The 16155-nt window shown below is 38.1% G+C and overlaps 1 protein-coding gene across 1 annotated transcript in view; it reads right to left on the reverse strand.

The window, feature by feature from the left end:
• Positions 1-3701: 3701 nt before the first annotated feature.
• The window catches only part of LOC105928224 (adenosine kinase), a 70894-nt gene continuing 58440 nt past the window's right edge, over positions 3702-16155 (reverse strand). The window contains exons 4-5 of the mRNA XM_036141921.1: positions 5057-5143; positions 3702-4974 (exon numbers count right to left, since the gene is read on the reverse strand). Coding sequence (XP_035997814.1) covers positions 4850-4974; positions 5057-5143 — 212 coding nt within the window. The 3' untranslated portion in view covers positions 3702-4849. The remainder of the gene's footprint in view (positions 4975-5056; positions 5144-16155) is intronic.

Here is a 16155-nt window from a genome sequence, read left to right on the forward strand (position 1 = left end):
AGTTGAATGGCAGATTAAAAAAAAATCCTTTGAGACCTCTTCAAATCCCTTACCAGACTTATAAACCGCTATAATCATCTTTCTGAAGACCTCGGACAGCTCTTTCGACCTCAGTCTGGTGTACTCCTCACCTCTGAAGTGAGGGGAAGATAACGCTAAGTGTCTGAGTCGGAAATATGTCATCCTTATTCAAGATGCTAACATTTTTATTGACTTCCTGATGTGATACGGCTGTGCGTAATATGAGGCATTCTAAGTAGCCCTAAATGTAATGTATTCCTTACCCGACACTGCAACATGAAACTTTACAGCAGGGTTTGAAATATATTTTCTTTAGTTTTAATCGTTAAGTTATATTACTCGAGTCTCCTGGCACTTTCCTGCTCTCATGCTTGGTTTGAACATTGATAAGTCGCGATGCTAAAGTGGACCCAGTTGCCACCATATTATTGTCTGTTTGTCCTACTTTGTTCATCAATTTAACAGGTGTACCTAATAAAGTGGCCGGTGAGTTTTCACTCCTTTAAAAATGTTATAGGCAGCGTTGTTGGCTTTTGTTGTCATCATCTACGTGTTTTTATTGAACCGTAAGCATTTGACGTTTTTCTGCAATTCACCTATCGACATTTACATACATCAACTAACCAACTGAGTCAGCATTGTTGTCAATTAAGAAATGGTTAAGCAGTTGAAATATGAATAAAGGACATTTGAATTTAACGCTTTTGGTGGGCTGGTGTCACGATAAAGAGACTGACCAGGAGAAAAAAAAAGAAAAAAAAAAAAGAAAAACTGCCTGTGTCTGGCTGTATTGAATGCCACCCTGGGCCCCAGCAGGTCCTCCACTGCTGCACGGGTCCAGGGATAATTTGAATTGGAGCATGTGCCATAGCAGCCTTCCCATCCCCCTCCTCGATCCCTGCCAACTGCCACACTGGTGTTCACAAACACTGCTGCCCATCTGCGGGGCAAAACACTGGCCAGGACCCCAGTTACTACTTTGCAAGCATTATTATCATTAACACTAAATATATTTATACGTGTATTTGTGAAGCCACTAATTGAGAGAAATGTCAACAAATTAAAAAAATTTGTCACTTAAAAGTTTAGTTGATGCTTTGGTTAAATACTAAAAATGAGAAATGTGGACTAAAATGCACAACGTGTGGAAAGTCTTAATAATTACTTAGCATAAGGAAATATAGAGTATGTTATCTGGGCTCAAGTTTGTTTTTCATCTGTGTTCACTGAGCAGGGCCAAAGTTTGTCAGGGAAAGTGAGAAAAGTAGTTTCCCCCATTGTGGCAGGCATCCTCATTACTTAATCATGGCTCTCTCCCTTTTTGTGTTTGTGTTTTGCCATCTGTCATCTTGAGAAGCAAATGAACCAGCTGCCATGGAGTGTGATCTTGTCCAATCAGAACGGCGGCCCTTTTCAATGCGCATCTGTGGAAAACCTTTAAAAAAAAAAATAAAAAAACCCTGATTGAAAGACAGTCAGAGTTATTAGTAACATTTGGCTGGAGAAAGTTTTTTTTTCTCAACCTGTGTGATCTGGTTTGATATGTATGCAGAAACGAAACACATATAAGGATGTAACAATTTGTTCCATAGGAGCAAAAACAAAACAAAAAACGGTTATTTTCACACTTCACAGTGGAAGAGATGAGTGCTGAATTATTTCAAACACTTGAGACACTGCCCAACAGTTTCTGGCGGTGGGTGAAGGGGGTGGGGGGGTTGCTCCCTCTGATCCCCGTCTCCAACCCCCAGCGACGGCACAGCTGGGTACGAAGGATCAGCCTAATTTTCAGGTCCCTTTAATGGTCGTGGCGAAGAGCAACCGCTAATCCCTTAAACTGAGAAAAATGATCTCCAGCTGCCCTGCAGACACAGAGAGTCCCAGTTTGGACCCCAGCTAGCAATGGGGGTGACAGGGGAGGCTGGGTGAGTCGAGCAGTCCCAGGGTACAATTCCCACAATGTGAGAGAGGGATGCCTGGCTGATTAAAGAAAAGAAAGTAACTTCGCAAATTCTTTGTGCTTAGTAGTGGCATTTTCTAGGTGAATTCACCTGTTGGTTAAACAAATCAACATTAACTCTGATTTTGCGTCAGTCAAGAGAGGATTAATGTGATTTTTTTCTAATTTATATATAAACAAAACGACTTCCTGTTTAGTGTTATTGTAACTGCTACGTTAAAGGGTAAATATCTTTTAGAACTAAATACATTAGCAAATGACAACATTAATCATATTTGGCCTTTGGTTGTGTTTTCCAAGTCAGTAAACAACTTCAAAAGCACTTTTTTGAGAACAAAAAGGGCTTTGGTAGCCATGCCTCTCTTAAAAACAGGAATAGAACATTATATTTGAATGATGACGATACATCTGGACCAGCAGTGTCAGATTTAGTGTTCTTTTAGTTTGTTTTTTTGAAGATCTATGCAGAAAAATGCAGGTGAACTCCATGAAAGTGAAAAGGATTAATTCCTCCTCACCAATAACATCCTTCCTTTTGAAAGTGTTTTGCACTCGAGCATCAACAATCAGAACAATCTTGGATTTATCCTCTTAGACCTGAGAATTGTAGTCTAAACATAGGCTTTTTGATACCCAGAAATTATGATTTTCTCTTCAAACATATATTTTACTTTCTTCTGACAGATTTGTGATTGAGGTTTACAATGGGCCGAACATACATGTTTGAAGGGGAACAAATTTTTTCAGCCTTTATCGCAGGTGTTTAAAACCCTATGTTTGGAGCCAAATTCTCGGGTCTTTGGGGGTTAATGTAAGAAACAACCCAAACACAGTTCATGCCACGGCTATGACCGATAGCTGGAGCAGGAAACCAATGGCAACAGGAGCAACTGTTGGTGTTGTTTGTGAGCATAAAGTTTGTCAGGTAAGAGAAAGCTTCTTCTTGTAGTTGTTTTTACTTTTTTTTGTGTGTCCTTTGTGATCACAAAACGTCTCCTGATACCCGCTCTGTCAACAGATCCTCCTTCAATTTAGCCACTTATTTTCTATGTAATGCTGTGATGACAGTGTCTTTGAAAAAAAAAACAACATTGATTTTATGAAACATTACTGTATTGTCGTTTAATCCTAAAAATCCTAAATGGGCTGATTATATGAAGAAAATTGAGACTTTCCCCACAATATTTGTCCCTTGAATGAGGTGTCACAAGCAGTAATTCTCCACTGTAGAGAATTACGGGTAGACTGGGCGTGAGAAAGAGCTCTTTTAATTCCCCTGGCGGGGTGCCAGATTGTCAGGTATCCAAGCTTCATTTCCTCTTCCTTACAGGATAAATAATCATGTAACTCTTCGCTTTATTGGAGCTGGAGTTGTGCGTTCTTGTGGCAAAGTTTGGTGTGTTGTGAAATAAGCCAACAGGTGTTCCAAAATTAAACTTGGAACATCCTTCTTCAAAAACTTTTGCCTGCATTTTCAGCTAAATAGGATCATTTGCTAAATTTTATATCCACTTAAGTAATGGGAAGCAGCCTATAGTAGTAATTTATCAATATTTGCAGCAGACAAACTACAAATTTGGGGAACATCTTTTGAAATGGACAAATAGTAGGACAAGCCTCTCTACAACCAGGCATCAAGGACACTTTACACAGTGCTAGGTTGTATTCATTCTGCAAACCCCTGAATTAAGATGTGTAAAAAGCCAAAAAATCAATCAAATCTGTTGATGCAGCAGCATAATCTTACACTGCGACATAAAAAAAATCTCAATCTTTAATTTCAGTACATTTGTTCAGCAGTTAAAAACATGTCCAATGTTGGGGAATATTTGTTTAAAAAAAAAAAAAAATCAGCAGTGCCAGACCTATCGGTACATGTAAACATTTCTATATTTTTTTTTCCAATTTATGCTTTTAAACTTTTAATTAGCTATCCAAGCCTTCCTGTTACCCTGGCGTTAACCTTGTTAGAGTGGATGAAAATCATAAACTCCTTGAAATATCAGGCGGGGAATTCTACACAGAAATCTGGGGGCTCTGCCAGACAACTGAAAATTGATAGACATTGGGTCTTTTAGCAGTACATCCATACACAGCACAGCCAAAATCAACAAAAAATGGTTCACAAGACAGTAACTCAGTGAATTTAGGGTGGGATATTGTGTGAGATTATGCTACTGCAATACATTTATTTCAAGGGGCTTTACAACTTTTCACCAGGGGGGCCAATGAATGTGGAGAGGACTGTAAATATACCTCTTCTGCATAACTATTACCTCCTCATGACTCAAAAACTCAAAGACAGAAGATATACTGGCAAATATAACTGTACATAAAATTACTGAGCAATAGTTGGAAGTGGATCTTACGGCTGTTTGTTCCTTAGCATTTTGTGGTCACAGGTTGGTGAAATAAGGGTGCAAGAAACAACATTTTTAGAACCACTCTACAAAGAAACTCTTGAGATGTTCCCACAGTATGACGCACTTTGGAGGCATTGATCAGGTTCTTCTATACATTTATATTATTTTGTAAACCACCTTCAAGTCTGTGCATCACGATGATGGATGACAGACCATAATAGAATCTATGTTACTGATTCAAACTTATTGTCAACTATCCAGACATTCAGTTTTTGATTCTCAAATCGCAGTTTCTGCCAAAATGCGTCTTTTCACATAAACACCTAGTGATGCTAGTAGCTTGTTTGATCTGCATTACAATATCTCAGTTGCATATTATAGCTTGATTAAACAGTCAAGCTGCAGCAATTAGTCTCATAATGTCAGTCAAAGGAAATAGAAAAAAATGCAAGTAAAACCCTGAAGAGTACAGTAAGCATCTTGTGGGAATGGAAGTTCGGATCCATTAGTGAAAATCCGGTTTCTCTGGGAAGGTGCATCCGACCCGTCTGATGATTACGTTGGCTGCGTAATGTCCGGCCCGGATGCACTCCTCCAGTGACTGTTCTTGGACCAGCGCAGACAGGAATCCTGATGAGGGAGAGACACTGAGGTAAGTTTTAGCCATGGATAAAGTTGTGTTCAATGAACTGATTGGCATATAATTTCATACCTCCAACAAAAGCATCCCCTGCTCCGTTGGTATCCACAATGTCATTCTGGTCGATGTCCAAAACAGGAAACATGGTCACTTTGTCACCTGTTAGGAAGTAAGACGATGGTTACTTAAATAAAACTCTAATTCTCTTTACAGTACATGCAAAAGTATTCAGACCCCTTCAACCTTTCCACATTTTGTCATATTACAACCACACAATTCAATGAGATTTATGTGATGGACCAACTCAAATTATATTAAATATAAATATTATTATATATTAAATATTGTGAAAAGGAATGAAAATGATACCTGTTTCTTTTCTTCTTTTTTTTCAACAAACCAATCCTTCTATAACTGATGTAAAATGGCAATGGTTTCTGTAGTTTTACTAGTTGTTCTTAGCAAAATAGCTCACGCTAAATCAGATTAGATGGAGCATCTGGAGACAGCTTGTAAATTTAGCATCATTGTCCTGGTGTGGTTTGTGTATGTATGGGGGGGAAGGGGGGGGGGGGGGGTTGACCCTCTGACCCAGTGGGAAGTCTCTTGCAACCCCTAACCACTTTTCATACAGGATATTGCGGTTTTTAGCTTCATCGATCTTCCCATCATCTCTGACCAGCTTCGCTATCCCTGATGAAGAAAAGAATCCCCACCGCATGATGATGCAACACTCATGTTTAACAGTGGGGCTTGGTCAGTGTTAGTTTTCTACCAGTGTTTTACTTATATCCCAAACGTTGAGTTCAGTTATTACTATTTTCTGTGTTTTCATGTGCTCAAGATGTTTTTAGTTTATTTTTTTTTTTTTTTGTTTAGTTTTTTGGCAAACTTTGAAAATAATCTGTGATGGGTTTCCTTAAACAAAAAAACTTTTTTTTTGTTTTGCTACTCTTCCATAAACACCAGAACTGTGGAGACTAAAATAATAGTTTGTGGATCTCTGCGGCTCTTTAAGGGTTACGGTTCGGTCATTAATTATCTCCAACATCCCCCTGAGCCTGTCACAGAACAGCTACATTTAGATTATATTACAAACAGATGGACTATATACTAATTATGTGACTTTTGAAGGCAATTAATAGAGCTGGATTTTATGTAAGTGTATTTGGGTAAATGGGACTGAATAAAATGTACATCATACTGTTAACATTAGTATTTCTAAAACTCTTTAAAACCTTACATCAATTTCCTTCGAACGCATATTTATGCACCTCTTTGTCTTGGTCTATCACATAAAATCCCAATAAATACATAAAAAGTTTGTGTTATAATGAGAATAAACGTTGGAAAAGTGCAAGGGTTGGCATTACTGTATGTCGCTGCGATTCCACAATACAATTAACAAGGTTGAACAGTCACTTCTTTCAGCATAATTCAGCACATTTCAGTTAGAATAATCATGACAAATATGAGAAATATTTGAGAATCGTGAAACTACACAGTGTTAATGTGGAATAAGTCAGATCAGATAAACAGCAATGCTGCTATTCAGATGCTCATCCTTCTAAAGAAAACAGCTTCCCACATCAAACACTGGAAAAATGTCTTACTTTTCCCCACTGCTGTCATCCGTAATGGCTGATGTGGACATTTATGCCCCCCTGGGATAAACTATCCCAGCTTTGGTGATCAAATGTGTGCGGAGTTAAAGAGCTTCAACGCTAGAAGCAGTTAGTGGGCACTGAGCCAGACAGGAGATTGAAAAAAATAAATCGGATGAATAAATAAAAATATAAGACATTCTGTTTTATTAAAATTTTACATATATACCACTGCAAGTCATCTCAAACCACGGTATTTGATGGGAAACCAACATTTCTCATACAGACGCAAAACTCAATGTTTTTCTTTTTTTTTTGCACTAATAATGTGACACATTCTGTACTTTTTTGATAATAATGTTTCTTTACCAAACAGTAAAGTCTTATTAACCTCAGTTCCTTACAGCAACAATGCTCTCTGTTTTTTATTTCAATGAAGGGTGGTTCTTTGTGTTTTAACAATCAGGGAAAACATACAAGACAAGCTGTAGTCAAAAGTCTCTTCGCTTCTTTATGACATAATGACTTTTTTAAAATACTTTTTTCATTGTTCCTGGCTACTTCATCCATGAGCAGGACTAAGCAGAAATAAACAATAAACACATTTTGTGCCTTGCAAAAGTATTAACACCATTAGAACTTTTTCACATTTTGTTATACACCCACACTTCCAATATATTTTATTGGGATTTTATGTTATAGACCAAAACAAAATCGAAAGAAACTGTTAAGCAGAAGGAATTTGAAACAAGACTATTGTTTTCAATCAAAATCTGAAAAGTGTGGTGCACTTTTGTAGTAGTATGAACTTTATTTAAAAAGGGACAGTGTACAGCTTAAACATGAATGTCACAATTCGATGCATGGTAACAGATTATAGCATAAGCTAATTCACATCTGCGGTCCCACAACAGGTTACTCTCCTGAGTCAATGCTTTGTAAAACCAATTTTCATTGCAGCTAATTCTTTAAGTTGTTGCCGTTTTGGCACGTGTTGTCATGATACTAAAATTAAAAACTTCATACCAAAACTAAGAGAAATGCTCTTTCCAGTTAAGAGCAAAATATGATTAATGAAAATATGACAATAATTGAAATTCATTAATTAGGGGAAAACCATTTAGTATGGAACAATTCAGCCCTTCTTTTGAAAAAATATATAACTGAATTGTCAGTTTCTCTTTTTGACAAAACAGCAGACCGGATAATACTATAAGTTCTAATATCCTTCACGGAAGTATGTACGTATATCTTTCACCCCATTGTGCAATTGTTTTAGTTTAATATAATTGCTTATATTTAGTGTGTTACTCTGAGCTTCCATTTGCCTGTTAATTTTGATACAAATAAATGTTACTACTGTGGGAAAATTAAAGGCTTATTCCAAAATGAAATAAATTGTGTTTCTAAACAAAGAAGGATATGGCACATTGAAAACATATTTGCATGTGTAAACAAGAACCTGGTCCATGCAAATATAATATATTCAGTAGCAGCCCTGTCCAATGTCAGCCTTTTCATTAACTTTGCATTACAATGTCTCGAATAATCAACCACAGAAGCTGCTCTAAATGTCAGCTTCAGTCTGGCTCCAATGTAACCTGTTATTAATTACCCATATTCACTTCTGTTGCCTTTAACACTAAACACAGGAGTATGGACGGTGAGGTGTACTGGTCTACTGTGTTATTTCGCTATTTAAGAGCAAAGTGAGCTGTTAGCTGATTAAACTTTTCCTGCGTTAATCCGTACCGCTGTAGTACCAAGCTTATGTCTTCCTGGAGGTTTACGACTTCACAGCTGCAGATACAGGAGCTTTACTACACTTTTTAAGTTGCCTCTCCCCAACATCCATAGCGTTAGCGCAGCTAGCATGGGGCATCGTTCAGCATTTCATTGTTTCCTGTCCATCTCTCCATCTGCCTCTTGAACAATGCTTTTGTTTAACTTGTCAGCTGAAGAGGATTGCATATGTTGTTGTTTTTTTTTCTCTAAATGTACTCGCCATGTTAGCAGAGGGTAAAACGTCCAACAGCAGCTCACTGTTATGGTCAGGTGGGCGGCTACAGGGAAGGGAGGGGCTGAGCGTCTCTGTTATTGCCGTGCAGCTGCTGGAGGAAGTGCAACAATTTGGGCAAATGTGAATGGGTCCGTTTATATCGGTGCTTTTGGAAGGTTAACCTCCACTGCAGTCTCAAGTCTTTTGCAGCCTCTTAGAGGTTTTCTTTCAGGATTGCCCCGTATTTAGCTGCAACCATCTTTCCAATTAACTCTCAACAATGGCTTTCTTTTTGACACTCCATAAATGGGCAATCATGTGGAGTGCACAGCGTCTAGATGTACTGTTGCCTCACGTGGGCTGTGGATCTCTGTTGCTCCTCCAGAGTTATCATCATGGGTCTCCTGGCTGCTTATCTGATTAATGCTATCCTTGCCAAGCCCGACAGTTTAGGTGAACAACATAATCTGCAATTATTTGCACAGGATGTAATTTAGAGGTATAATATTGATAGGGGGAACTCCACTATTTTGGATACGTACTTATGAAAAAGGTAGAAAACAGAGTAAAAGTTTAATTTCTTTTCACGGTTATGCTCAAATTTGTGTTGGTCAAATATTTAAAACCTTAACAAAATACATTGAAGTTTGTGGGTGTAATGCTAGAAGAGGTGGAAAAGTAAAAGGGGTGTGAACACTTTTGCAAGGCGCTTCACCCTTTTTAAAGTTATTTAAACCTTTAAAGGACTTCCTTACATAAAGGAACTGAACAAACAGCCTAATACTGTTATGTTTATTTTTTTTACATTTTTTACATGTATTTTTTTAAAAGACAATCAACGTATTGTAAAAAAATAAAATAAAATACAAGCACTTTAAGCTGTTAATTCCATGCAAAAAGCATGGTCTCGCCGACTTTTACAACATTCCAAAGCAGAGAGGGTTTAAAAGTGCATAAAAACAAAAATATCAACCAAAGATATATCAAAAACACCTCAACAATAAAGGAGCACCAACTGTTCATGCTGGTGGGTCATTAGTTTATCCAACCATACCCGCTTATTCATGCAGGGTCATGAGGGTGCTGGTGCCTGTCTCCAGCAGGCACTGGACAAGAGGCAGTGTCCATCCTGGACAGGTAGACAGTCCATCACAGGGCAACACAGAAACACAGGACAAACAACCACACACACACTCTCACACCTAATGGGAATTTGGAGAAAGCAGGTATGTTTTCGGACCGTGGGAGAAAGCCGGTGTACCCGAGGAGAACCAGCACATGCACAGAGAAGAGAACATGCAACCTCCATGCTGAAAGACCCCAGGCCATGATTCAAACCCAGCTGTTGCTCCATGGAGCAATCATTAGTTTAATGACATATATGCAGATTTACAACAGTTTTAAAATTTGAGTTAATGCCTTTCAGGTTTAAAAAAAACAAACAAACTAGATAATTAAAAATATTTACATGCACAAAGATTTAAAACAGAGAAAAGATGACGTGTGTTGTGAATTGGCGCTATATAAATGTAGTTGAGTATAAGAAGCAGTACGGAAACTACAATTAGTCAACCTTTTGATATGGGAAATCCATTTTTTTTAAATCATTGCTTTGTATGAGTGAGTAAATACAACAGGAACGAAAATCAAGAGGGGCACTATTAACTTATCAGACAGTGGACAAGCGCTTTGTGCCTACTGTGTTGGATTAAACACAGTGCTTGGTCAGTGTAGTGGTTTCACTTTAAAACCGAATCCATAACATGAGAGTCCTTTATTATTTTCAGAGGATTACGCTGAAATCACACACTGCTTCAATTACCAGCAGCGTGTGAACTTCAAAGACGCTTCCAGTTTAAAGTGGAGAGAGGGGTGGGAGGAAGAGGAACAAAAATCTACCAGATGACAAAGTCTTGAGGTGTAGAGTGACATTAAATCAGCAACTTATGTCAGAACAATGTAAACCACACACACAATCTTCAAACAATCCAAGGGCCCCGGTGCAGACGTGAACCTTCAAGAGGGTGCCGGAGACAAAAGACTGACATGTGGATGAAAGCAACATGAGGGGGCTGACAGACCTCTTATTGAGAAAAGAGGCTGGGAGTTTAAGGAGAACATGAGAAAGAAAAAGAAGTGAAAGAAACTACAAAAAAATTTGTTTAATGAGGCTCCCTGCTATGTGACAAGGGCTCAGAGACGATCTGAGCCGCAGATAAGACTCTGCACCTTATCAATTTTTAAATACATTAAAGTTCCTGCCCTAAAGAGCAAAAGATAAATCTGCCGCTGAACACCTGATGTCAATGAAAGAGCTGAAGAGGCTCCATGTGTGAAGGAAGGCTGCGTACCAGTAAAGCATCAGATTAAGAGTTCAACGGTGTTTTCACAACAGTGCTAATTCTTGTTAAAACAAAGCAGCTGAGTGCTAATAAAAAAAATAAATACAATAAAACAATAATCCCTTTCAGGATCAGTTAATTAATGACATAAAGACTTTGTTTAATTAATGGCAACAGCTGAAGCCTGAGAAGCCTCCTCTCTCTTGAAACGATTAAAATGTGTCCGCGCGATAACTTTCTGTTTGTCAGTTATTCTGTTGTTGAAGCGACAGAAGTTTTCAGATGTGGTCGCGCTAATTTCGATGAGCTTTGCGGTTATAAAAAGCGGATGTTTTAAAGGCTGAAGCTGTTGCACTTGTTCTGCAGCGAGGGTGGTGTTTAATGGTTCAGAGAGCACAGATAGTGAGGGTGTGCGCACTTCACTTGTACAGGAGGAGGTAGATCGCACGAAAAGAAAAGAGCCAGATAATCTCTGACATGACCTGGATGCTCAGTGCCGTACATACAAGTGTCAGAACCTTCGCGTTTTGTCAGGTTACAAGCGCAGACTTCAATAAAATCCCAAGAAAACATTTTGATTGTACGCGATAGACCAAAACAAGGTAGTGTAATTATGAAGTGGAAGGAAATAATACACAACTTTCAAAAGTTTTTTGCAAAACAAAAGTGTGAATAGCTTTGTAGAACTTAGTAGGGGGTTCTAGACCAAATTTAGTAGGGTGGGGCCAGTGTTTTTTCACAGGGGCACAGAACAAAAGATTGGGGGGGGGGGGGGTCTTAATAGGTCAACATTTCATCGTTTTTGCGATGTCTGCAACCTGCGGCTCTGGAACTGCAGGTTGCAGACCCCTGATCTTTTCTCAATACAGCGGGTAACAGCTTAATTTTTAATTATTGTTATTTTTCTTATATTTATTTTTAATTATTTTGTTATTTTATTATTGGGTAAAAACATGAACGAAAAAAATACAACTGATCCAAATGACCAGTCACGGTATCTTTGTCAGCATTTATCATCCTAAGAAATTTAATATCATGTCTTTAGTACAGGGGCCATAACAGGGGCCAGAAACAGTTCTACAGGGGCACAGGCCCCCGTTGGCCCCTGTCTAGAACCACCCCTGGTAGCACCTTTCTCTGCATTAATGTCTCCACCAGCTTTGCACATCTAGAAGCTGAAAGCGTTGCCCATGTGGATGGAGAACGTCTGTGAACAACCGTTTTCAAGTCTTGCCACAGATTCTTAGTTGGACTTGGGTCCAGATTTTGACTGGGCCATTGACTGGGAAGGTGAACCTCCTCCCTAATCTCAGGTATTTTGCAGATTAACTGCCAGTATTTTCCTGTATTGAGCTCCATCCATTTTCCTAGCAACTCTGGCAAGCTTCCCTGTCCCTGCTGAAGCGAAGCATCCTTTACCGCCACCATGTTTCTCTGTGGGAATGGTATGTCTAGGGCAAAGTAATAGTTTTCCTCCACACATACTCTTACTTTCAGCTTTCTTTTAACAATTACTTTCTTCTTGCAGCATACTGGTTCATAAAATCCAGATTTGTGAAGTACACGGCTAAACCTTGTCCTGCCGTCACAATCTCCCACCTGACCTGTGCATCTATGCTGCCATGGACCTTAACCCTCTCTGACAGATGCGCGTATTGCCTTACAGGTCATTTTAAAAGGACAGCCAGGCCTTTTTGGCTTTGTAGTTGTGACATAATCTTCCTTTTGTATTTATACTGACATTAAATCACACAAAAATGGTAATAATTAGGTGATATCTGAGGACAATAAGTTACAATGGACTTCACTTAAGGGCTTTAAAGTAACCCAGTGAGCATTTTGCTATTGAAAATACAGCTACATCATTTAATAGAAATCTAGGCTCAATTAGGTGAGCATTTGGTTTACAAGCAAATGTTTTTGATATCTATAATTGGTTTTAGATGATTGTTTGATAAAACCCTACTAATAACGGTTTAAATAAAAAGCAGGCAACTTCCAACTCAGGACTCCATGATAGCTGATGCAGTGATTTACTAACTGAGCCATTGTGGGGTTTTTTGTGCAGAAAATACATTAGTCCAGGATTGTTTGTGTGTATAAATATTGCATTTATTACAGTTGTGGACACTTAAAAAAAATCTAATTAAAATGCATTCCTCTGTGACGACCTGTGAGCGTTGTGTCCTCTCTGTGCTACAAACTGGACTTTGCCTCTGACTATAGCAGAAAGACTGTTTGACAACCCTTTAGCATCAAATGTTTATATATATACATGTAAATATCTCATCATATTTATCCTTATAGCCATGTTTTGTGACAATTATAAAAAGTATTTTCCATCTACTCATATTGATTTTGCAATATCACAGCTGAAAATCAGGGTAAATTAGTTCACAATACTCAATCAAATAAGGCTGTCTTTGACTTTTGGTTTTGGATTTTTGGTATTGGTGCATTGTTTCAGGAGGGGTCAGGTTGTAGAACTTAAAAATGATTTAAGTCTAAGCTTAGACTACTTTCAGATCACACAATTTAAAACGTTCTAAACCTAGACAAAGTCTTAATCACAGCTACGAATAGACATATCATGGTGACTCATGTCCAAATGAGCTCTACGCCAGCTGATTTCAAATATACAGATTTTATTTGTAAAAAAAAAAAAAAAAAATGTTTGAAAACCATGTTAGCAATCACGCACCACTTTGAGAGGGTCTCCTAAAATCCTAATATACACTGAAGCTTGTGGCTGCAACTGGACAAAATGTGAAAACGTCCAAAAGGTGTGAATCTTTTTGCAACAAACCACCAGTGAAGCAATTATTATTTTGCTCCTTATTAAACTCAGTACAATTCACCTGAAAGTGCAACTGAATGGTTAAAAATTTAGAATTTGTATCATTATTCTTTTCAATTGTTTTATTGGATCTATCAGTTACCTTTTCCTGCATTTAAACACTCCTTTAATAAATGTTTTGCTGATAAAGATGCAGGCACAGTTTTGTATTTTTATCTTATTTTTTACAAATCGAGTTTTAGCAAGTTGGAACGGTAACAGAGTAGAGTCTTTTCAAGCCAATGGTTTGGTTGCACCTTGTAAATTGTTTTAACTAATGAATCTTCTGCCATTACACCCTGTATCTGTGCAGATTACACAGATTTTCTAAACTCAGTGGTTTTTGTTTCAAGCCTCTGCAATCAGCAAAACTGATTTTAGATGAACTGTTTAATGATTAAATTTAAGTTTCAAGGCCTTAAAATCTTGAAAACTAAATTAAAACAATTATCGGTAAAAGTAATATGATTCTGCACAGACAGAGCTAATGGCTCCTTCAGCATTATTAAACGTAGCCTAATAGTCTTAATGACATTTGGTGACAAAGGCATTTTGATTAAACTAATTACACACCGTCAGTTGTTCCATTCAGGCCGTTATTAAAGACAATCAGGAATCGCTCTCAGTTCAGGTTAAAGAAACCTCGACAACTCTTCAGTGGTAACCTTAAGAACGTTGTTTGGTTACCTGAAAACAAAACTTTACAGAAACCTATGTATTATAAAATGATTCATAAAGGGGAAAAAAACCCAATAAAAAACACAGTTTCTATATTTGTACCTGATGGTGTGAGCGCTGTAACCGGCTTCAAATTCCTTCATTGTGTGCACAAACATGGCCAAATAAAGATGATTCTGATTATTTCTTTAGGTAAAGCTACAGCACCTCAATTGCACTGCAAAAAGGCAACTAAAAGTAAGTAAAATTTTCTTAACATTTGTATATTTTTCCTTGATTTAAGCAGCTAAATAAGACAATGGAATGAGAATTTCTACCCCTACAATAAGATAATTAGATATCCTGCACTTGAAATAATCTTATTCCTTTGGCAAATAGAATTATTTATCAGCTTAAATCAAAGAAAAATACACTAATTTTAAGAGGATTTTACCTACTTTTAGTTCCCTTTTTGCAGTGTGGGCTCTGGTTATAGGGAGAATTATGATTATTTTAAGTTAGTATGTTGAAATACTTTTTAAAAAGTCGATACCTTTCACAAAATATTGAAACGTGTCTGGAAATGAGCAAGAACTTCTCATAAAGGAGGAGGGCAGAGTCAGACACCTTCAATTTTGCCAAAATGCCAACAGAGAGGAACACACAAAGTCACTGCAGATTATTTTTAGTGCCGTTTAAAAGATGGTCGTCCAATAAATAGATTGACATTGTTTGAAAACTCTGGCATTGGTAATTGTTTTCAGGTTTGCTACTGGAAACACAGTCAGCTTACTTTAGCAAAGGACGTTCTGCTGCTAATAGAGAAGCCCTGTTTGAATGAAGAATGACTAGAATTGGAGAATCTCTTTTGGCTCAGACCAAAAGCAGCCTGCGCTGAGGCAGCCACAGCGGTCAGCGGTGAACCTTGTATTGTATAGAGGCAGAATTTTGAAAATAACAAGAGGATGATGGCTGCGCTTTATGTGTGGAGCTGCAGTGCGATCAGCTGTGATGATGCATCTGTCTCCTGCTGAAACCAGCATTAGCGCTATTCCAGTTAGTGAGGGGGAGAAACAACAAGGGAGAGAACTTGTGATGGGATAATATGATCCAGAGAGCTGTGAAGAAACTCTGTTTGACTGGATACTTTGTGTAAAGTGTGAAGGAGGTGTTGCCTATTTATATGGAGCTCTGTAGACTATTGATGTATGTTTTCATATTATTATGAGCAAACAAGAATGTGTCCAGCATGTGTCTCAAAGTAGGATTCTATGGCGGGTTTTTTTTATTTGCACTGTTAAAGATTCACTCACCTCGGCATGCTGAACGCTTCAAGCCAAAATTGAAACGGACAGCTATTCCTTCTTTCTATTAATTCAGCACATAATCAACACTTTGGGCACTCATGAGGCCCTAAAATTTTATTCCTAGATGATTAGTTGATTTTAATTAAAAGGGAATTTCAACAAGACTGTGACGTCACAGCCAAAAGTAATATACCCTAACCTGACGCAGCAGAACACTGCGAGTTCCGCACATTTGACCCAAATACACATTTACTATTCAGAACGGCAGCATGCATACTTCACAGAGGGGACAGGACTTGCTGTTGCACAACATCCCTTTGCTTCGGTACGTTTAGACCCAACTAAGACACATTTTTCAATGCGCCAACCAACATCACACGTTAGGAGACAGTGTGACAGTAGTGTTACAAACAATGACCTAGATCC

Source organism: Fundulus heteroclitus, chromosome 10 (genome assembly GCF_011125445.2).
Source record: "Fundulus heteroclitus isolate FHET01 chromosome 10, MU-UCD_Fhet_4.1, whole genome shotgun sequence".
NCBI lineage: Eukaryota > Metazoa > Chordata > Actinopteri > Cyprinodontiformes > Fundulidae > Fundulus > Fundulus heteroclitus.